The sequence below is a fragment of the Python bivittatus genome, unplaced genomic scaffold, assembly GCF_059951505.1.
Source record: "Python bivittatus isolate LINGU-HERP-01145 unplaced genomic scaffold, Pbiv_v1 ctg000340_np1212, whole genome shotgun sequence".
Taxonomy (NCBI): Eukaryota; Metazoa; Chordata; class Lepidosauria; order Squamata; family Pythonidae; genus Python; species Python bivittatus.
This window is the reverse complement of record NW_028277056.1, coordinates 20,024,000-20,048,052: the sequence shown is the minus strand read 5'-3', so window position 1 is coordinate 20,048,052 and position 24,053 is coordinate 20,024,000. Positions and strand designations below refer to the sequence as shown.

The 24,053-nt window shown below is 38.0% G+C and overlaps 1 protein-coding gene across 1 annotated transcript in view; it reads left to right on the top strand.

Annotated features, from left to right (window-relative positions):
• Window positions 1–318: 318 nt before the first annotated feature.
• Window positions 319–24,053, top strand: part of MICU2 (mitochondrial calcium uptake 2) — an 82,665-nt gene continuing 58,930 nt past the window's right edge. The window contains exon 1 of the mRNA XM_007430605.3: window positions 319–542. Coding sequence (XP_007430667.2) covers window positions 330–542 — 213 coding nt within the window. The 5' untranslated portion in view covers window positions 319–329. The remainder of the gene's footprint in view (window positions 543–24,053) is intronic.

Genomic DNA, 24,053 nt, shown 5'->3' with positions numbered 1-24,053 from the left:
TTCAAACCTCTTTCCCATACAAACCTCTCACTCGCATTACACTCAAAGCATTCAATGCCTCTTGCAATCAGCCCCGCTTTAAAATATTTAAAAGCGGGTTTTTAAAAACCATTCGCACCAGCCCCGAAGATCTACGCCAGAAAGAAAGAACCTGCCTTTTACTGTGTGCCTCTGTTATGGTCGTTTTTTTCCGACGACAACACTCAACAGCCCTCGATGGAGTAGGAATAGGGAACATCCAAAATGAACCCGGAAGCTGGGAGCTGTGGGTGGCTCTAACGACTCAAAGTTTACGACTTTGTGTCAACGATCTTTCTACTTCCGAGAAAATGGCGGCGGTGCGGAGAGCCGCTTTGGCCGCTCTTGCCCGCTGTGGCGGGGGGCGCGGGGCGCCCGTGGTTGGCGGCTTCCGGAGCCGCAGGCGCTGGATGAGCCCGTGGCTCGCAACCGCCTCCCTGCTCGGAGGTGGCGCCTTGGTGGGCTCCTACCGAGGATGGAGCGGGCAGGAGGGGGCCGGCGGCTTCTTCCTGGTCCTGGCTCAGGTGAGTGGGGAAACCCGCTGTGGAGCGCCTGATAATCATTCAGTGGCACTGTTAGTGTTTGTGGGAAGAATGATGGGGGGTCCTCTAGGGGCTTCCTCCTGGGCATCACCATTCAAGTTCTCTCTTAGCTCGCTTTCTCCAGGTGTGAAGGGCTATAGCTCCCATCATCCGTGACCAACGTGGTTGCTGTAGCGGGGCGATGCTGGGAGTTGGAGCGCAGCACTTACGGAGAGGGGCGCCAGGTTCGGAAAAGCTGACTGACTATGTGCCATCAAGTCGTTTTCTAATCTTAGATATCACATAGAGAGATGCTCTCCATGACGATCTGTCCTTAAACTGGTCCTTCAGGACTTCCAACGGTATTCCCATCACTGCTCCAATTGAGTCCATCACCTGCTGGTTGTCCTCTTCTTCTCTTTCCTCCCACCTTTCTCAGCATTAGAGCCTTTTCCAGAGAGCTGGGTCTTTGCATAATGTGTCTGAATTAGATGATTTGAGCCTGGTTATTTGCACCTTGAGGGAGAACTCTGGGTTGATTTGTTCAATGATCCATCAATTTGTTTTCTTGTTGGTCCACAGTATATTCAGGAGTCTTCAACACCAAAGTTCAAAAGCATCAATACTCTTACTATCATGCTTCTTTAAAGTCCAATTTTGTTTCCATAGAGTGTCACAGAGAATACCATGGCTTGCATAATCCTGATCTGTGTAGATATTGACACATCACGGCATCTGAATATCTTTTCCAAGGTCTTTGTGGCTGCTCTATCAAATGCTAGTCTGCAGTGTATTTCCTGACTGCTTGTTCTTGATCCTAAAAGGCAGAAGATATCTACCACTGAAATATCTTCACTGTCACTTCTAAGCCTGGTTGTTGTATCTGTTGTCATTAGCTTGGTCTTCTTTATATATAATTTTAGTCCCATTTTTTTCACTGCACTCCTTGAGTTTTATTACTAGAGCATGCAGATAGATCCTTTTCATTTTCAGCTCTCAGGGTAGTGTTATCAGCATAGCACAGGTTATTGATGTTTCTTTTTCCAGTTTTAAAACCATGCTCATCTTCTTCCAATCCAGCTTCCCTTAATAGACATTCAGCATATAGGCTGAACAAATAAGGGGAGCATATACAGCCTTGTTGCACTCCTTTGCAAACTTGGAGCCAGTCTCTTTTGCCATGTTCTGTTTGTACTGTGGCTTCCTGACCTGTATGTAAGTTTCTCATGAGGACAATGAGATGTTCTGGGGCTCCCATTTATCCAAAGCTGCTTGTACTTAATTTCAGGAAGGCATTTTTCCTCTTTTTTTCTGTTATACTGTATGTCTTCATGTGGTTTGAAGGCCTTTTTCTTGGATCTTCTGTGGCATTTTCCTTTTCCATGTCATCCATGATTCCACGTCATTAAAAAATAAAAGTCTCTTCAAGTCAAGCTTATTCTTTTTTTCTTCCTCCATTTTGCTATATTTTACAAAATTACAAGCCATAAACAGAATACAATAATTCAAAAGGTAACCAGTGAATCAAACAATAAAATACTAAAAAAAATTAAATAGAAAAAAGAATAAAGAACCAACCAAATAAAAGAATCTAGAGAAAAATTTAAAAACCCAATACTAAATATCTAAAAATATATATTAAACATGTAAAAATCACTTGTTTACGGAAAATACCTTATAATACTATCAGAGAAAGAGAAAAAAACCCTCTTAATAATAATAAAGGTTGACTCCTGGTAACTGCATGGCATGTCCATGTTGTTCTTTTAACAACAATACAGAAGTGGTTTTCTATTGTTTTCTTCTAGGATTTTTTTAGCTCCCAGTCTAGCCTCCAATCCTAGGATTTCTTAGTGGTCTCCCATCTAGGTACCAACCTACTTAGCTTTTTTGATATCAGACAAGTTGACTAGGTAGGGCTTTTCAGCACTGATATGCTTTCTAAGAGACAGATAATTTGCAACACAAAATGTGATCAATTAAATCAGAATGTCTTGAAGGAGGAATCATAGTACAGTACAAAAACTGAGCCTGATTAAAAATGAAAAACTAATTCTAATGGAATCCACGCGCAATGAGTGTGTGCCAAAACAATATAGGTAGTCCTTGAGTTATGACCAATCATTCAGTGACCCTTCAAAGTTACAGCAGCATTGAATGAGTGGTACTTATGACCAGTCCTTGAAATTCCAGCCTTTGCAGCAGCCCTGCAGACACATAATCATGATTCAGGCAGTTGGCAACCGGCTCACATTTACAACAGTTGCAGCGTCCTTTGGTCACATGATCACCATTTGGGACCTTCCCTGCTGGCTTCCCACAAGCAAAATCAATTGGGAAGCTAGCAGAGAAGTTTGTAAGTCACTCCTGTAAGTCTCTCCTGACACTTTTTCTCCTGAGCAGCCTTGCTACAGAGTATGAGATCCCAGGGATCTTATACTCCATAGCACCCCCACCCACTGCAGCACTGCTTGCACGCAACAGCACTACCTACCTACCCACAGCCCCCGCCCACCCACTCTCTGTAGCGCCCACCCGCAGCTCCCACCGACCTGCCCGCACTCCATATTTCCTGCCTGTGGCACCCTGTGGCACCTGCGCACCCCAATGCTCTGTATCACCTGCCCGTGGCACTTCCCCACGCTCCTTGCCTGGGATTCCTGCCTCTTCCCACTTAACGATCCGCATGGTCCTGGGATTACAATAGCAACCAGGACTGCTGGGATTGCTGTTGCTAAGCGATGCGGTCACATGACATCATGGTTTACAACAGCATCGCTTAGTGACAAAAGTTCCAATCCCAGTTGCGGTCATGAGGACTGCCTGCATATAGACTATTCCTCCTTGCTTTGCTATTCTATTTCTTGTACAAAATTTCAGGAAGAATGGTTGGTTTGTGTTTATTAGGGTCACTGACTACTCAAAAAAGATTTGAGTAGATTGATTCACCATGACCCTTTGTTGTTCAGTTAAATAATCTTTATGCTTTAAGCAAAGCACTAGCAAAGTATTTCATTGAAGTAAATTTTAGTAAAGGAACATTACAAAGGTTTGTTACAGAAAAACAATTTAACTTGTTTTCCTGCTGTACAGTAGTCCCTTTGTACTATACCAGAATGAACTTACTATAAAAGTAAACACTTTTGTAAATTGTAAATTACATCATGTTAATGCAGTTTTATTGGATTAGTTGCTGTAAAATTAATTGAATTGATTGCTGAAATGTGTTTATGCAGGAATAATATATAAGAAAAATGCTTCTGGTACAGGAGGATGTATAATGTTCTGGAAACAAACACATGACATTTGTGATTTTAAAACATAATTTTTTCTGCCACCTTTGATTAAAAACATGGAAACTTTTGAAGTTACTTCTCTTTCCAAATAGTAAGGTTTCCTCATTTCTTTGGGAAAGTAAAATAGAAGACTTTCCCTCACTAACCAGGAGAGTCCCTGGATCTCACTAGAGAATATTAAAACACCCTATAAAAATAGAGCCTAGTTGCATAAAGAATAAAGATAGAGTGATGGAAAGCTGCTGCTTCAGAACTTAATCACAGATAACTTGAAGGCCATAAAAAGCTGCTTTTCTCATTCCTTGAACATCTAAACTGTCCAAGGAATTGGGTTTTCTAGAGTTCCTGTAAGGATATTTAGGATAATGTATATTACGTATATTGAACACTTTAAGTGTATTAATATCTCTATCCATATCATTGAAATCATATCAAATTTATTACAGTATACAGTTATGCTCTGGATTATTCAATTATGATAATTTCACTGATCCTCTTTGTCCCTCATGTACTTTAGATCTTTCCCTTTTTAGAGTTTTGGGTGAAGATAGTACGCCAGACTTCTGGGATGCTCAAAATAAATGTTATTCTTCTTTGTGGATACTGTATAGCAATAAGCACAGTCATTTTCCAGTATTGCTGAATACCAAACATAGTGATACTTTATCTTTAGCACTGTATTTCCAATATCAGAGTCACAGTAATGTACTGCAGAAGATTTTGAGATGGGACACTTCTATCAAACATCTGTTGTTGGCTTTGACTTAATGTTTATTTTCAGACAGCTTGCAATCCTCTGAATTAACATGCCACTACATAATGTGCTTCTCTCATTAACCAAGTTCAGTTTTGAATGCTTTGTCTTTATGGTTTATTTGTTTGAACCTAAGCATTGAGCTCAACCTGTTCTTCAGTACTATTGATTTGTTTTTGCTTTTAACAGTCCTTCTATAATCTATGTATCAACTCCACCTTCTAAATCAAATTATATCAAAGTGCTCCAGTTTTCTCCTCTGGATATTAAAAGCTCAAAGCTTAGAAGTTTTTTAAAAAATAAAGCCCTGCCTCCATAGGTGTATTGCTCTTTCACATGTTTTAAAGATTATTCTATTCTTTTTATATTAAATACATTGTAGAAATTATTACTAATTTAACAGTATTGTTTATTTAATCAATTTATTAGCCACCTCAATCACCAGAGCAAGGCAATATGTAAAAATAAAGTAATTTAGACAGGCTAAACTGAAGTAATGGTGTCATATGGGCAAAATGAGATACGTACATACTAGTCAAACCTCACATTCTATACCTGCTGAAGCTTTCAAGTGGTCTACAAGGGTAGCCCCTTGTAGGCTATATTGCAGTAGTCCAAATGAGAGGTGACTAAGGCATGAGTGATCATGAGAACAGCCCCCCAATTCAGAAATAGACATAACTGGTACACTAGATGTTTCTTTGCAAAGGCTCTATAAAATTTATTTATGTTTTATCATTTTATTTTTTCCTTTTACTTGCCAGTAATGTGCATAGCTGTCTTATACCCTGAGATTAAAGGGGGCAATAACAGATAAATGCCAAGTGAATACAGAACTATTCCATGCTGCAATATATTTCATAGGAATGAAATCAGAGATGGGGAATCTTTAGTCCTCCAGACCTGAACAGCAGATCTGTGATACTTCTCTGTTGGCCATGCTGTCTGGCAGCCCCATTGAGTAGTATCTGAAGAGCCTGAGTTTCCTCTTCCATGCTGGCTGGGGAATTCTGGTAGTTGAAGTCCACACATCTTAAAGTTCCCAAGGTTGAGAAACACTGCTATATATATTATGACTACAAGAGCATTATCCATGTTCTGTTTCAAACATGGGGCCCATAGTTGTATTATTATAAAGAGTGAGATTGTAAAACATGTTTGATGCTTTGCCAGTAGCTTTTCCCAGCTAGTGCACTTATATGAACTCCTGTGGGAAATGTTCAGAGTTCCATTTTTAATCCCTAGCCTGGGATGTCAAATTTGTGAGTTTATGCAACAAATTTCCTAGATGCTACCATTGAAAATTCTTCAGTACAAATTCTATGTATGTTTGTAAGATGAGTGATAATGATCAGTATATATAAAATATACTTAATTACAAAGCTATAATTTTCTTTTATTAATTTTTTAATGTTCTCCCAGTATTTTTGAGGGACCCCAATATAGCTTGTCTTCACTATCTTTTAAACCCCAAAACAACAGAACATTCTGCAAATTAGTTTTTCAGTGCTGTTTTAGTATTGAGTTTTGATACACATAAGCAAAACGGGGGGAAATACTTTTCAAGAGGTCCCGAATAAAAACAGTATGTCACAGGTTTTATCTGTGTTTTATTCCTGTCTTATTTCGATGCCTTATGTCTTATTTACACTTGTACAGATGTGTTTTTTTATATTCTTTATAGATGTATTTTAATTTCTGTAGTCTTCTGGATTCCTCCCTTTTCTCCTGCAACCAATCTTTGATAGTCCCCACCTGCTTGTGGAACAGGGAGAAACCAAGGTTCTTTCTTCTCTTGTCCCAGTCTTAGCCATCCTTAAGTTAAGCTGGGGCTGGTGTTTTGAGAGTTGCAGCTAAACCGCTGTTGCTTCTGGCATGAACCATCATTGGTGTCTCCTAGTTAAAATTGCTGGAAATGGGGGAAAAGTTCATTGGCTGATTGTTGGGGCTACTATTGAGGTTTGGCGCTGCTGCTGCTGCTACTCACAGTTTCACCAGTGCTCCTCTCCTGCAGGCATTCTCAACAGACAGACCTGGTGCACAATCTGGGCACCATCCTGGACTCACAACTCCTGCTTGAGGAGCAGGTGGTATCCATGACTAGGAAGGCCTTTGCTCAACTCAGTGTTGTGCGCCAGTTGCATCCTTTCCTGGAACTGGAGGCCCTTCTCTCAGTCACTCATGCCCTGGTCATCTCCTGTATGGACTGTTGTAATGCGCTCTACATGGGGCTACCCTTGAAAAGTATTCGGAAGCTGCAGCTGGTGCAGAATGCGGCGGTGCAGGCAGTTATGGGCGCCTCTAGGACTGTGCATGTAACACCTCTGCTGTGCAAGGTGTATTGGGTGCCAGTCTGCCTCCGGGTCCAATTCACAGTGTTGGTTATGACCTTTAAAGCCCTTCATGGCATGGGCCCAGGTCTCATCCTCATTACATTGACCCCTCCCACCCAGTCTGGCAGGAAGGGCATGTTATGGACCCCGTCACCCAGAGAGTTCTGAATGACGGGGTCCAGGAGGATAACCTTTTCTGCTATGGCTCCTGCCCTCTGGAACACCTTGCCCCCTGAGGTGAGATTGGCCCCCACTCTGTTGGCCTGGCTTTGCCAACTTGCATGGGGACCCAATAGGGCTTTGCAGCACTGGGTGTGGTTGGTAGCTTGAGAATGCTCTCTCTGCCTTTTTAGTTTTAGTTTGTACCATAGTTTTAACTTTTAGTTTTAATTTTAACCTTTTGTAGTTTTTAACTGGTATATTTCTTCTAAGATTTTATAATTTTTTACTTATAATGCTACCTAGAGGCACGTGTACAGTAAGAGGGGTGGCATATATAAATTTGAAAATAAATAAATAAATAAAAATATAAATAAATAAAATAAAATCCTACCTGCCTCCACCACCTCACTGCTCCTAATTCTTCAGTGTCAGGCTGCCCTCCTGCATGCCAACTCATCCATGCCATGTCATCTTTGGCATCTTTGGTTGCCTTGCTGTCTTTGTTTCCCCTTCTCCAGAATGTTTACTTCTGTGAAAATGTGCTAACACAGCTTTTTCCTGATACCCCCACAGTGCCCAGTCTGCTTCTTTTGTCATCAGAGCAAGGGTGGGACTTCCATCTTCAGTTGGACCAAATACCTGGATTTGAGGCAAGAAGGAGGGGCTCATACTGACCACTGCAAGGGTCTCCTTCCACAAAGTAATTGTGGAAGAACTATACTACTGTTCCCTTGCCCGTGTTTGTCAGAAAAGGCGTATCTTTTCAGCTGTTATTGAAAAAGATAGTATAAAGTCTTCTTGGGTTAGTATTTCATATGCTTTTTTGACCCACAGCAGTGCTGGGTTTCAAGAAAAAGAATCTAGTGATATAATGGTTTAAGATAATGTTTCCCTCCTCCTATGTAGACTTCAACTCCCAGAATTTCTCAGCCAGCAAGTCCACTCATTTGCAAGTTGCCAAGATTGAGAAATACTGATTTAGGAGGTCTTTGGTCTAAAGATTATTTCCAGAAAATCCAGGAAAACTATGCTTGATAAATGTGGCCAGAGTTTAATTAGTTACAATGATATCTTTCCTAACTAAATAGGCAAAGGGTATTTAGGTGATGCATTTTTCATTCAAAATAAGAAGTATTGCAATTTTGTCTAGGTTGGCCTTAAAAAGCATTGTAATTGCCTGTACTAACTGTAATGAAATTATTTAAACTTTCAGTGTTGCATGAGTTTTGTATCACAATGTTTTAAGGAAGTTCAAGTTTCAGATATCTCTGAAGTTTAAATAACTGAAGCATTAAATATATCATGAGCATCATACTTCGCATTACTGACATGCAGACATTGTTATGCTGAGTGACTAAAACAGTCAATAATATAGCCAGTATGGAATCTGTAAGGCCATAATGTTATGTTTAAATTTAGAAATGGATTTTTCTTAGGGGTGTGCATTTGTTTCACAACACTGTATCACTTACAGCTTTGTAAATGCAAGATATTTATATCTTGAAGCTTTGGCTTTGAAAATGTACTCATGCATCCATGATTTGTGTTAATGTTTCATTCAGGCTAGTGTAAGATATCCAGTTAAGTGTTACACAGTTTTTTTTTAATCTGCATATCAGTTTGTTAGGAATTTTAAGTACTTCTGTGTTGTGAAGATGTTAACAAACTGTTGATTTCTCCATGTCAGATTTGTCAGACTGATTCTGTAAGATGTGCAAAAATAAAATCTTGGAATTTATTCTTCCAGTTATGGAAAAATTGATAGATTTGAGGTCCTTAACTTTGCTGCCTCTTGAAATAAATATATTACATCTTTATTAAGTCAGTAATCAGGTAATCATAGAGATGATTATAGGCCTGTCTTTGAGAGATGCTGGGCGACCAAAGAAAGTATGGTGGAGGTGGCTGAAATGTTTAGTATTCTTGATTTCTTTCTAATGTTCTCTAATATTCAAGCCTATTTTCGGTAACCGTTGTTTGATCAATGAAAATGGTTTCTAAGTCATGGAAGTTACTGAGAATATGCTTTGATTAAGATCAAAATACAGTACAAGCCAATTGACCATACTGTCATTAGCCATCAGTTTCTCTGTCACTGCTGTAGTCCTTGGCATTTGATTATGATCCTGAGTATTAAGTTGCAGTGTCAAGTATTTTCACAACAAATATTATTCTTTGTTTATCAGTATCATTAATCCTATTATATACCAGCTGAATTTGGCATTTGAAGGAATTTTTTGGTCATATACACATATGAACCATAGGAGAGAAGTTCAGGAAAAGGCATAATAGTAAAGAGACATTTTCCATGTTGAGAATAAAACTTGAACATACAATAAATACATTGAAATAGAAATGAATATTTTTTAAAGATTTGTATATAACTTGAATTGTTAGAGAAACTACACTTGCCCTCTTAAATCTGATGCACACCAGATTTACTGGACTATCAGATTCATAATCCTGCATGATAGCTGAGGATGACAGGAGTTGTAGTCAGAACTTGATATGGGAATGGCTTGCATAGAAAATAGAGTTGGATTGATTGGGTAACTTGATGTAGGGCATATTTCTACATTCCATTAAGTCCCATCCATTAATTGAAGGAGACTGTACTGTAATCTGCTAAATTAAAGGAACAATATTCCCAACACAACTGTACAATAGCTTTGCTATACAATAGCTGTGTTGTTTGGTTCCTTATTCAGGAAGGAAATAAACTGTTATAATTACCCCTCTTAACAGTGAATATCTTAAAGCTTTTCAGAGGCTTTCCTTATTGGCAGTATTATCTAATCATAAAAAAAGAAGGAAATACTAGTTGCATGTAAAAGTTCATATTACAGACTCATTAAACTTTTAATATTTAAATCTGGTAAAGCATGGTAAACACATACATACATACATACATACATACATACATACATATCCAGTCCATTTGATCTTTAGCTTCTACCAAACAAATTTAGTCCAAGCTGGAAGATTTCCAAAAAGTCCTACTAGTTGTAGCAGAAGATCTGAATACCAGAATTGGGCCAAATGATGATGCCCTAATACTGAAAAAACAAAGCAGAAGCCGTTGAATAAAGTTTTGTTTTTGGAAGGGAATGATAATCCCAGGGTTTCTTTTCAACATTTTTTAGCTGTATTATGTGAAGTATAAGAGAATAGTTGTCAAGTATAATAAAGTATTATAAATAGCAAGTGCAGTAACATTTCAATCTCTGAATGACAGAAGATTGTGTCACATCTCATAAGTCAGTGTTGTCCAAACTTGGCCACTTTAAGATGAGTGGACTTCAACTCCCAGAATTCTGGGAGTTGAAGTCTACTCATCTTAAAGTGGCCAAGTTTGGACAACACTGTCTTAAGTTAATTTTCAATGTGTTCTGTGAGCCTGCATTCTGACTCTTGCAATTTTTATAAAGGAAAGCTCAGAGAGTTGCGTGTTTCATTTTCTTTGTTTGCTCTGTTGATGAGATAGAAATGCAAGAGAGTACACATAGTATGCTAACTCACCATATGCATCTGTTGTGAAGAATGTCCTCAGACTTGAATGAAGAAAGTTGTTTTACATAAATATATAGATATTTGAGAACCCTGATGTTTAAACATTTACTGCCTATAAATACAATTGTATTAAGTTTTATTTTAAAAGAGAAAACCCCACATTTGCCTAAATGCTTTGTGCTTGTGCTTTGAAATCAAGGTAAGCATAATATTTGAACAGTAAGCATTACATTATGTCTGAGTTGATTACTATATTTAGTTAACTATATAAGAGTTATTGCTTAGATACTTTATAACCTCTTTTTTATGTCATTAATTCTACATCCTATGCTGGAAAAATTGTTCCAACCTCTTAAAAACCTGAAAAACAGAACTTTCAAAACAGAGTCACAGCTTCTCTGGAACATAAAATGTACTGTACTTTCTCTGCCATCCCACTGACAAGAAGATTTAAACAAATGTAGATCAAAATGAAGGTGGTATGGCTAATAAAATAATAGCAGTCTTTTGGTCTGTAATTCCTCCTTAGATTAGATACATGATACTTTGTTGGCACAGAGTTCAAAAGCCTATTCCCATACTATTAGTAATTTGATTTCAGTCATGCACAGGCTTGTTGACAGCTATTTACTAGAAATCTCCTGTATAGTTGGAGAGGTAGACCAGGTATCCTGTTGTGCAGTAATAAGGATATTGGCATTCCAGTTGCAAGACCTATTTTTAGTTCAAACTTTAGGTTTATGATGGTATTGCATATTAGTAATAAATGCAGTAAAATTGCCAGATAGTAGAAATCTGATTATATTTTGACTTAATACTATTTTGTTCCACCTTCAGGCAGTGAAGAAATTCATGGTAATTTTGGTTTAAATATTTAGAGCAAAATATCTAGCATAAATGTGCAAAGATTTCTTCTCTAGTTTATCCTCTAAATTCCTTTTGTTTTTTCAAGATTAAAGCTAGAATACAATGCATTATGAGCAAAGTTTAAAAGAAGAGCAAAACAGAAATAAATATAAAACTTGATAAGCTCACTGCATTGAAGCACTTGACATATATTTTTTTCTAATTGTTATAAAAACCCTAAAAAGTATTATATACTATTTAGCTGACATTGAAAAAGTGCTGAAAGCCATGGCTCAAATAACCTTTTAACAAGCATACCTCTAGAATTCTTAGCTGCTCTCCATACTTTTTGTCCAAGAAGTAAATTGATTATTCAATAGTGAAGTAAAATTGGGGGAACATTGGATCTTTGAGTCAATCTTGACTCCATACAATTTTCTTGACAACATTTTCCAGAACTGGTTTGGTATTGCCTTCTTCCTGGGGCTGGGAAAGAGTGACTGGTCAAAGTCACCAGCTAGCTTCATGTCTAAGGCAAGACTAGAACTCACAGTCTCTTGGTTTCTAGTAATACTTTTAACTACTCTGCCAAACCAGCTCAATTATAACTTGTCAATAGCACTATTCCTTAGAAATTATTTACATGTACCAAGTTCTTGCAGCATTAAAAAAGTTAGTTTCTATAAAGTTCAATCTTGTAATGTCAATAAAAATGAATGAGAAATACCTTCACCAGTGTTTTCCAAGATAAAATAATTATGTAGATAAAATCTGAATTTCAAAGTCACTGTAGAATTAACTTGCGGTGGTTGCATTTGGAGAGTGAGGGAGAGCATGGTTGTTCTTTTAAGAAATCAGCCCTAAGGAACAACATTCTCATGGAGTAAAAATCCCATAACTTTTCCTCTGCATAATAAAAAAATAAATGTTTTATTTAACTTTCATTCAGAAATAACGCAGCGAATCTTATCAGTTCATTTCTATCTCAGAAGCCTGAACACCTGAAATAAACCACTATTGATATGCTTTTCTTGCAGAGTAGAGTAGAAGTGTTATCAGGCTGATGTAGGCCCAGGCCCAGATGCCACTCCATTGCCACTCTCCACTCCTCCAGATAAACTTTCCCTATCCATTTGCTCCATACTAATTTTAAACGCCTTTGTCATGTCCTCTTTTTTTCTAAGTGACAATGCTCAATGCAAATTTGATTGACCTCAAAATGAATCCCAGAGCTATTATAATCACCTACTCAATAGGGCCCGCTTCCAGATTCCTTTTAAACAGTTTGTTTAAATCCTGAAAAGTTTGTCGAATGGTTCACTGAGAAAGTAATGCTGGTGTAGAAATAAATGTTTGCATACCATATACTGTAATTCTGGGTTTAGACCTGTATTTCTTCATATTTTCCACAATGTTTGTCTTGCTGGTGTTCCCGCTGTCTATTGGATTGTTCCATTGCACACAGTATTTTAGAAAAATGGTCAGGGAGTGTACACAGAAGTGATTTTTCTTCATCTCACTACTCTATAACAGAGCTAGGCGTTAATAGGAATGCAGACTGTATCACCTAAATATTGAGATATTTGATCACCTAGATATTGATTGAGATATTCAGGGATTACCCCAACTATTCAGGAATTGCTGAATATTTCAATCAGTGTCAACACATAGAGGAAACTAATAAGATAAGAAAATGAGATGTTTTTAAGAACATCAGACAAATCATAAGAAAATATTATTCTCAGGCTTGTCTCACAATTCTGGAATAATCATGGAAGTGATGTAATAGAGACAATTTAACAGAAGATGGAAAGGCTGTTCTGAAACCTATTACAAATGAAGCTATGGAAAGATAGAAAAACATTTCTAGAAAAAAATATATTCAGGAACAGATGCCATTAGAAATTGGAGGTGTGAGAGGCAACAGACCAGCTATCAAATAGGAAAGCAGATGAAATATCCATGGAACTGTTCAAAGCTGGAGGAAAAAAGGCAATTAAAGTGCTAACAGCTCTATGCCACAAATATGGAACAAGACAGTGTGGTCTAGAGATTGGAAGAGATTGGTGCTCTCCTGAAGAAGGGAGGTGTTAGACATTGCAAATTATAAACCATTGTACTAATTCCTTAGGCAAACAAAGTTTTGCTTAAGATCTTAACAAAGGAGAATGGTGCCATACATGGAGAGAGAAATGCCAAATGAACAGGCAGGTCTCAGAAAAGGCAGAGTGACATGAAATCAGATAACTAATATAAGAAGAATAATGGAGAGAGCAAGAGAATTTAAGAAGGTTTATCTTTGTTTTATTGACTACATCAAGGTCTTTGTGTAGATTATGCCAGAATGTGGAATTTAATGGGTGTGCCAGAACACCTGATTATTCTTCTGAGGAATAATGTTCTTGTTTACTGTGAACAAGAAGTGACTGTAAGAACTGACTTTGGAGAAACTGAAGAGTTCAGAATAAAGAAAGGGATGAGATAAGGATGCGTACTGTCTCTGTTTCTGTTTAACTTGTGTAGGGAATATATTTTAAGAATGGCAGAATTAGGAGAGATGAAAGGTGAAGTCAAAAATGGGGTTCAAACTTGAGACATGCAATTTAAAAAAGGAAATCAGAAATCAGTACATAATAAAACTCGGTGATATAAAACAGGCTACATATATATGGGTAAGTGAGACTAAAATATCTATCTATGTATCAGGGTGGCGTACATACCTAATACTCTTGTCTCCTATTTTCCCATATCAATTTTCCCATATCGATCGATTGCACATTTTACATATGACATAACAAAGCTTAGCTACGCTTAGAGTAACATAATCTCATGAGTCTGAAAGTAAACGTCGTAAACAGAACTAGTTGGAATGATTGAGAAATTCATTTAGATGTGGGGGTATCAACTCTGAATATGTGTAAGCATAGAACAGGCCAAAAAAACAAAGCATGTTTTATAGTTTCAACAGTCCCATTGTCTCACAAGTAAAATGTTAGCCCAAATGGAATATCCTTGTACCTGCCTTTTAAGACCGCAGTAGGAACCAGGTATTGAATTAAGTCAGGGAGAATGCCCTCCTATATTTAGCTATTGTGATTTGGTTAGATATCTGGCGGGCCTAAGAAGGATGAAAGAGGGCACTTTGAGATATGCAGATGCCATCAGTTTGTTGGCTGAAGAGTTAAGACTAGAAGAGTTCATTATGTAGTAAAAATGGAAAACAAAAACTGAATGCAAAATGTCAAAAAGGTAATGTCAAACAGCTTAGTGGTCTCACAGCTCATAGTTGATAGTGAAAAACGAAAGGTAATAGCTTTTAGTTTTGTTTTCTTGAGCTCAAGAATAAGCATAGGTGAACAATGAGCTTGTCAAGTAAAGAAAAGGTAAATCATAAGCCGTAACAATTTTAAAACAAAATAACTGAGTGTGAGGTATTAAACTTCTTTTCGGTGGCAGCATTAGGCTGTGGAACTGGTCATTGAGAAAGAGTGAAAGAAAATAGATGCCCTTGAATTAATGGGTTTGGAGATGGATGCCACTCATTGCAAGAAGAACCAGTCAGTCAGTCCTAGATTAACTAAAAACTGACTGCTCCAGTTGAGGTAATGATCAGCAAACAGAAACTCTCATACGTTCTGTATGCAATATAAGCAAATTATGGCCTAGAAAAAATTACTATGCAGACAGTAGAGAAGCGGGATGCACAGGATTGAAGAAATCACTGGAATATCTCTAGAAGAACTATGGATTGTTGCCAAAGTTAGTTCAAGACTCCATTGTTGGAGTGCATTTATACCATCGTGGTCATATAACTATAGTGGCCTTTCCAGTTAGTACTTTAATTGCCTTACTTGGTTACAGACTGAAATTTCCAGATTGTCTTCAAGGGTAGTTGAATACACTGAAATAAACAAAAGATTATCAGGATCTGAATTGCTGGAAAGAAAATCTGGGTGGAATAATAGTTGATAGACCAGCCTATGCTGTTAAAATGTGTTTTGTGGAACAACAGATGTTTATGCCTCTGAAAATGGGTCTATACGTGCTCCAAGCTTGATTCTTCAGGGAAAGAAGCGCCTTTTTAAACAGATTAAATACTGCTCACCTGGAAAGGTGCACCATTCACTGACAGAACTTCTTTATCCAATAAAGTTTCAGTTTATTGGATCTCATTTATTCCATTACTGCAGCAAGACACTGATTAAGCACTTCCATTGTTTCACACCACAAGCTATCATATTGGAAACCATCCATGTCTTGTTTAGCATTTACAGTGTTGCGCAAATACAGCATTTGGGGACTTACAGCCTTAGTAACTTCATAAGTTAGTTTAAAGCATGTCATAGTCATACTCTTGTATTTATTCCTATCAGAAGCTTCCAGCTTGCTGTGTTCATGTAACATGGTTAGCCCTAAATAAGGCAGAGATAGCTCCTGAGCCATATTTTTCCAAGAGAAATATGAGTCTTGTCATGTTGTATGTTTTTCTTATAAAACACAAAGTCTCTCAAAATAGCACAGTTTCCACCCCCTGAGAAATACTGTTGAAGTTATTGGAGTAAAAGGTAATTAACTAATCCAGGATTGGGAACAATACATGTAGAGTGTGATAGATTTGACCCACTATAGCCATCATTCCTTCTTAGTTGTAAGAGAAAATGCCACACATCATGACTGACCAATTTGGCAAAAGAATATGAGTAATTTCTTGGCATGCAATATTTACAAATGTTTGCAAAACATGTAAAATTAAGCTGTCTGGTATATTCTCATTCAAAACTTCATTAATTACCTACATAGTCTTCCTTATGGGAATAGTATTAATAAGAATATAATTTCAGAGCACTGTACTAATGCATTTAATACAACAGTAGGTTAAATTATAGTGTATTTTAAGACTTCTGCGCCAAGGGCAATAAATTTAACAACATGGTTATTAAAACCTTTGTATAAAACATAAGAACAATGCAGACTAAACCATTCTTGCATCCAAAAAGCTGGAATGTAAAGAAGTTTTTATTCTTTATTGCCCCAAGTAAAAACTTGGTGGAAACAGATAAGTGATGACAAAGCTTTGATGTTAATAAACTCAAATGGAAGTAAAAAAATCAAAGTGTGTAAACGACTAGGTTATAAAAAGAGAGATGACAGAGTTATACCCTGTAATTAGGTGTAATTTGTGCTTTTGGCACAGCTATTTGTCCTATATGAATGAGAGGCTGTCTTGCATTTTCTTTGCTTGTATAATAGAATTACAGTACTGACACATCTACTTAAACTTGTTCAAGGTTTTTTTAATTATTTGACAACAATGTTTTCCCCCTCCTTTCAAAAGCCTTTCTTGTAGACACATAACTTTAAAAGTGGGAAAATCTAAGCAAAAGCTTAACTGGTGCAAATATTTAGTAGGGAAAGGGAGCAACAAAGGTTGGGAGGGGGAGGGAAATATAGGAAAACCACATTTTAGATTTCTGGCACAAGTCTTAACCACAGAGGTACTCTAAGTTGTTCTTCCAGACAAAAGAACAATTGAACAATCTAGTTAAATAGTTTGTGACCTTTCATGTATAAGAGGTGCAAAAATGATGTCTGATCAGGTTTTACAAATAGTTATACACTTAAAAACAATGTAAACATGATCACTACGTCACTAGTCCGTATTCCAGCAAAGCTGCCATTCATGCAGAGTTCTGAAATTGTTATTACAACTGAAAAGTTTGAGAAAGAATTGAGAGGGAAGAAGAATCTAACTTCTCAGACAGGCCAGAATTTTATACCAAGCAATTTTTGAAACCAAGTTTCAAATAAAGATGTCATTTTCTTTAAATAGGACAAGTTTTATTCAATTTTGTTTGGTAACGTTTTGTTTTTGCTACCAGCCAGATGGTCCCATATACACAATTGTGCCCATGGCTTAGCTTAGTGTTGCCCTAATTTACTTATATGCAAAACATATAATGAGAAATGGTAAACAAAAAGAAATGAAATTAAAATTGCTGGAAGAAATTTTAGCAACACATAATAAGCTGATGGGTTTGGGTTTGTGTTTGGAAGTGAGGAAGACTTACTAAATTTATTGTTGAAGGTAAAAGTTAAGTACAAAAACCATTCTGATGGTCAGAATTAAAAAAATAGAGAACAAGTAATAAAAGTAGAAAAAGATGTTCTCTTTCTTGACTCAAAAATCCAAAAAGATGGTTACTCTAACCATGAAGTAAGGAGACACCTGCTTTTTGGGAGAAAGACTATGACATATCTAGACAAAATATTAAAATGGAGAGACATCACAATATTAATCCTGTATTGTCAGAGCCCAGGTCTGTAACAATGTATGACTGTGAAAGCTGGACCATCTGAAAGGCTGAATAAAGAACAATTAATGCCTTTGTACTGTGGTGCTGAAGACAATTGTTAAGAGTGCCTTGGACATTAAGAGGAATAAATCATTCAAAACTAGATGAAATAAAACTAGACAGCTCGCTGGGAAAAGTTATAACGAAGCTGAAGGCTAAATATTTTGGACACAAAGTGTCAACAACAATCTTTGGAGGAGGCCCTGATTCTTGGGAAAATTGAGGGCAATAACAAAAGACCAGCAGAAGGCAAGATGGCAAGATACTATCATTGATATCACAAGCATGAGTTTAGAACTCAAAGAAGCAGTTACCGATAGACCTGGCTAACTGTTGTCCGTTGGGTCACAAAGAGTCAGAAATGATTGACTGGACAACCAGAAATAAATCAGTATTTTGTCTGTCTGTCTGTCTGTCTGTCTATCACATTTATATCCCACTGCAATAGTACACAGACTTTTGGTGGGTCACAACATTTTTAAAAAAGTAACAATAAAACATAAAAACAGCAATAAAAATTTAAAAATTCTAAAAACTGACAGATCTAAGCTCCCAGTGGCACCTGGTGTCAGCCCCACCAAGCATCCTCCAGAAAAGCTCTGTTTTAAGAAGCTTCTGGAAGGCAACCAGAGGTGGACCCAAACACACTTGTCACAGGAGGCTGGGCCAGGCCTTATTATAGCTATATACAGTATTTTGATTAACTCTGGCATGTATAATTAAATATTTTATACTGATAGAAAACCTATGTTGTATTGTATATGTGTCTGTGTTGAGCCTTTAAAACGTATAGACTTGCTGTAAGTTATATAAACAGATTACTCCAGTTAAATGCTATATTCTCCCAACTAGTTTAGGATTGAAGCCATAGTAAGCTTCCACTGTGAATACTTTACTTTTTGGTATTATTTTTCATGAAAGGATTGCCAGTATCTGCTAACTACCTGAATTGTGGAATTGGTTCTCTGAGGAAAGGAATAATGTCCAACTTTCTTGAATAGATGATAGTTAGATTCCTGTTGAAGATTTACACTCTATCAGCATATTAACTGCTTTTGTCAAGAGTTAATTTCTGGTTGATGAGACTGGGAAAATATATAATTGTAGTTTTTATAAGATCATTTATTTTTATGGACTAAGCGTATCAGTTCTATCAACTAAACATAATTTCTTGAAACTAACATTTATTGCATGCTAATCCTGTCCCTCTTGGGGCATCAGACTTTGAATAGAGGGCAACCATCTGGATGGGGATTTTCATCTGTTTGTAGAAATTCTCCATGAGATGTCCTAGAAGATGTTCTTGCTTCCCTGAACACATGGTTTTTCTCTACAATCCCAGGATATTGACTACAATAAGGTAACATGTTCATTTCGTTATTGATGTATGTAAGAGGTGTTCTATCCACTTTCTCTAGTGGAATAGCTGGGTGGAAAGTCCAATTTTTTTAAGTGATTAAATGTTGACAAGACTCATCAGAACTCATAGGATAGGGCACTGCTACTAAATTGGTAAGGAGGAGGAGAGAGCTAGAGACTTAAAGAAACATTTCTGGAAGAAGGAGAAGGAGGGTAATAGTGGGCAAACCAGAATGGAGTCTGGACAACATTGGCTGTTGAAGATTTGTCATTAGTTCCAGAAGAGCCTGGGGTAAGACTCTTGAAGTGGAGGTGAGTGAGAGATTTCAAGAAGATGTATTGTAGCAGGAAGAGGTGCAACAAAGGACAGTTCTACTCATAAACGGCTTTCATGGAAAACCAAAAAAGTAGAAAGTTGGAATATATATAGTATACATACATATACCTTGAAGCAACAGTTTATACGTATGCATGGAATAAATAGAATTTACTTTTAAATACTTGGCTGGATACACAGAAATCAAACCTGGTCTAATTTGAGCAGGACTTCCCAGGGCATCATTCAAAATCACGTTAATTGTTAGGCTCAGTTCCTGATCTGAAATAATAATACAAACAATAATATCTGAACATATGGAGAGTGCTTTCCTCATTAGTAATTGCAACCCATAATTACTTATTGGAGAAATTCCAGAAGTGGAACTATGTTGGAGTAGGGATAGTTTTGCTGTCAAAGGGTAAGAATAGTAAACACAAAATCTTCTGTTATCTTAAGCAGTATTAGATTGTCGGAAAGTTTTTGGGACCAGAGTCTGCTTTATCAGATGTGTGTTAGCCTCAATGTTTGTACAGGAATATATGGAAAAATAAACAGGTAAATATGGCCAAATATCATAACAAACAAGAGGTAGTGGCTGACATTTCTATGAAAAGTTCAACTGTATGTTAAACAATAATAGTGACCTTTTTGTAACTTCATTAATTGGTGATTTATTCTTATAAGTGATCACTAAGAGTAATGTGTACATTTAAAATACTACTTCTTTAATTATTGTAGTTTCATTGTAAAGCAATTCAGTATAGTAACTTGCAGCTTGAATGTAAATGTACAGCATGTTAAATCAGTTGGTTAGCAGCTTGTTAGAACTTGTGGACTGTCCTTGCCTTTGTATTTTCTTTAGACTTTTTCTTTTCTTTCTTTTCTTTTTTCCTTTTTTTTTTTACACACACAGTTTATATTAGAAGAAACAATCTGAGCCAAGTTAGAACTTGCTGGATTAAAAAACAAAACAAAAAAATTCTTAAGTATGTAATGCTTTTTAGCAGCCCCGATGTAATATCAGTGACATACTCATTCATAATTCAGTAGCTTTGAGAATACATACTAGAGATTGAAATACAATTATAATTGGAAACTTTTATCTCCAGAACATATGGTCTCCCTTCTCATGGTAGTTATTATGACCTTAAATATCCTGAATCAACAGCAAAGGAGGTCTGGCTACCCCCTATGATGTTTTAAACATTAAATTGCAAATGTCTGTGTTTGTATTAGGCTTAACATGCTTATAGAAGATTGTGCCATATGATTTTTCATGTATGGTACTATGTGAACATGTAACTTGAATGCTAGCTGCCATGTTAGGATGTTTGTGACACTAAAGTATATTTGTTTAATTTAAAGTCAAAGACCAAAAAAAAATCAATAATATGAATTAGCATGTTAGAGAGACAAGAGTTAGTAACAAATGTTAGTGACATTCTACACAACACATAAATAATTAGATCGTGAATGTAGTTCAGAGCCAGCATCCTGTAACAGCAATCACAGTTGATCAAAATGTAACAACTTTCATAGAAAATTTAGTAATTCAATCCACTAATAAAAAGTGTACAACCACCATTTCAGGCCAATCTGTGCATTTAGTAAGGGAGGAAAGCATTAACTCAGAGCACCAAGAATGTATTAGCAAGACCTGCAAAACTATCTCAGTGGACTCATCCAAGCAGAGACAAAGGTTCTCTGAGCATGGGACATTACTGAACCTATACTCCAACATGCTTGAAGGTGAACCATGAAATCTTGCCAGTGCAAATGTCCTCCTCTGAAGAAAGAATATATATGTGTGTGGGTGTGTGTGGGTGTGTGTAGTCCTTCAGGTTCAAAGAAGATGCGCTGTTGTGCAGTTCATCTGTGGGCATGGAGGTGGCTCTGCAGTCCCAATCTGGAAGCGCAGAGTCTAGCATAGTGGGGGCACTGGAAGTCCATTGTTGTAATAACTGTGGGTGTTATTCTGTGACGCCTCTCACAGTTTTCTATCAGTTTTTGGCGGCGTCTGTTTTCAAAGCTGGTGGGGGCTTCATAGCACAGGGCTCACCAGCAGGTTCTGTTAGCAGCCGCAGCCGCAACTTCTAGTTCCCTTGGCTGGATGTCACAGTGGCTTAGGGTGTCCTTCACAGTGTGTTTGTAGTGCTTGCGTGGATGACCTCCCAGTCTCCAGTACACCATAGAGCAACTGGTGAGGCATATGGTGCTTGTCCATTCTGATGATGTGTCCCACCCACTGCATCTGGGCTCTGATAATCAGGGACTCAATGCTGGCGGACTTCACGTGATCCAAGACCTCCAGGTTGGAGACACAGTCTTGCCAACAAATGCCAAGGATGGAGTGGAGAGTGCATAAATGAATTTTCTCCAGTTGTTGTTGTGTCATCAGTACAGAGTCCAGGACTCACATCCATATAGGAGAGAAGAGATAACCACAGCTCTGTAGACTTTCAGCTTTGTGGAGATATGGACATTGTGTTGATTTGGCCTTGCTGATCCTGGAGTCAATTTCTTTGTCCAAAGATCTATTGCTTGAGATGATGGTTCTCAAGTATTTGAAGCTGTTTACATTTGTCAGCTGGGTGTCATCAACAGTGATTTTTGGTTCTGTAGGGTTGATATAGAGTGGGTTTCTTGAATGACTGTATGGAGGCGCTTTGTCCCAGCATTCAAGTGATGAAGGTCAAAAAGAGATCCATCCAATCAGTACCTGATGTACACTCCCTCCTTCAGACCCTGGACAGCACATGACAACATGCAAGCAAACAAAAGATTGAACAGGACAAGGACTAGCACACAGCCCTGCTTCACCCCATTGGAAATGGCAAATACAGATGACGTATCACCACTGTAAAGGACCTGTCCTGTCATTCCATTGGGGAGTAGCTGAATCATACAAATTTCCTTAGGCAACCATAACGTCTCAGAGAGCCTCCCTGTTTACAGTGTCAAATACGTTTGTCAGGTCAATGAAAACAGAGTAAAGAGGTTTGTTCTGCTCAATGCACTTCTCCTGGGCTTGCCTCATGGCAGATATCATGTCTGCTGTGCTCTATTCTCGTTGAAAGCCACGCTGCGCCTCTGGGGGGTTCCTTTCCAAGACAGTGACAAGTCTGTTCAGGAGAATGCAGGTAAAGATCTTTCCTGCAATGGACAGCAGTGAGGTACCTCTTTAGTTTCCACAGCCTGATCTGCTTCCCTTATTTTTATAGAGAGCCATGATGAGGGCATTGTGGAAGTCGTCAGGCATCTCCTCTGTGAACCAGATATCTTCCACAATGTCTTGGAACACCTGTAAGGCATTTGGGTCTAGTGCTTTGTAGATCTCAGCAAGAATGCCATCCATCCTCAAACTTATTTGAGTTCATCTGTGAGATTGCTTTCTTGATCTCATCAGTAGAGGGAGGCAGGTCTAGGGCATCCAAGACTGGCAGCTAAGGAATCTGCTCTAAGACATCAGGATCAACTGTGGACAGTCTGTTGAGTAGGTTGGAAAAGTGTTCAGCCCAGCAGTTTTTCAATCCTTCCTGGTCTTTGATCAGGGTTGACCCGTCAGATGACAGCAAGGGGGAGCATCCTGATTTAGAAGGGCCATAAACTAACTTTATGGTGCTGAAGAACTCTCTGGTGGCATGCATGTCTGCATAGTGTTCCAGCTGCTCAGCCTTTCTCTGCTACCACACGTCCTGCTTTTCTCGTAGTTCTACCTGTACTTTGGACTGCAGGTGTTTAAACTTGTCTTTCTTTGAGACAGGTGATGGGTCATTCTACCAGTCTGCATAGCCTTGTTCTTGGCCTGGAGGGCTGCAGAAATGGTCTTGTGGTTTTCATCAAACCAGTCTTGATGCACTCGAGTACATTTGTTGCAGTCTGTGTGATGACATCTTTAAATCGTATCCACTTTTCAGAACAGATTCCTACAAGCGGTAAATTGCATAGAGTTTTTCATTAAGTATATCTTAAAAATGTTGGACGTGGCCTGGGTCTTGCAGTCTGCCAATGTTGAATGACATTCTGATAGTCCTTGGTTGCTTATGATCTAAAGGGGCTATATGCAGTTTGAGGATCGACAGGACCAGCCCATGATCTGTCCAGCACTCAGCATCTCACATGGCCCGAGTGATGGTGATGTCTTTAAGGTTGTGCTGATGTACTATGACATAGTCAAATAGGTGCCAGTGTTAGGATCTGGGATGCGTCCAGGTTATTTTACACTTGTTGCAAGTCTGAACATCATGTTAGTGATGCACAGTGCTCAGCACACTTGTTCAGAAGCAGCAGGCCATTACTGTTTAATTTTCCCACCCCATGCCTCCCAAGGACTCTGTCCCAGTTGTTGCTGTCTGTCCCACCCTAGCATTGAAATTACTCAGAATGTCGAGTTTGTCCCTGGTGGGGGTTGGTCAGATAATCTGGTCCAGGTCCTTGTAGAAACTTTCTTTGTCTTTGTCTGGATTCATGAGAGTTGGTGCATAGATGCTGCCAATTATGATGTACCGGGACTTGCTGAGAGGAAAGTGGAACATTATCATATGTTCATTTATTCCAATGGGTAGAATAGAGATGTTCTTCA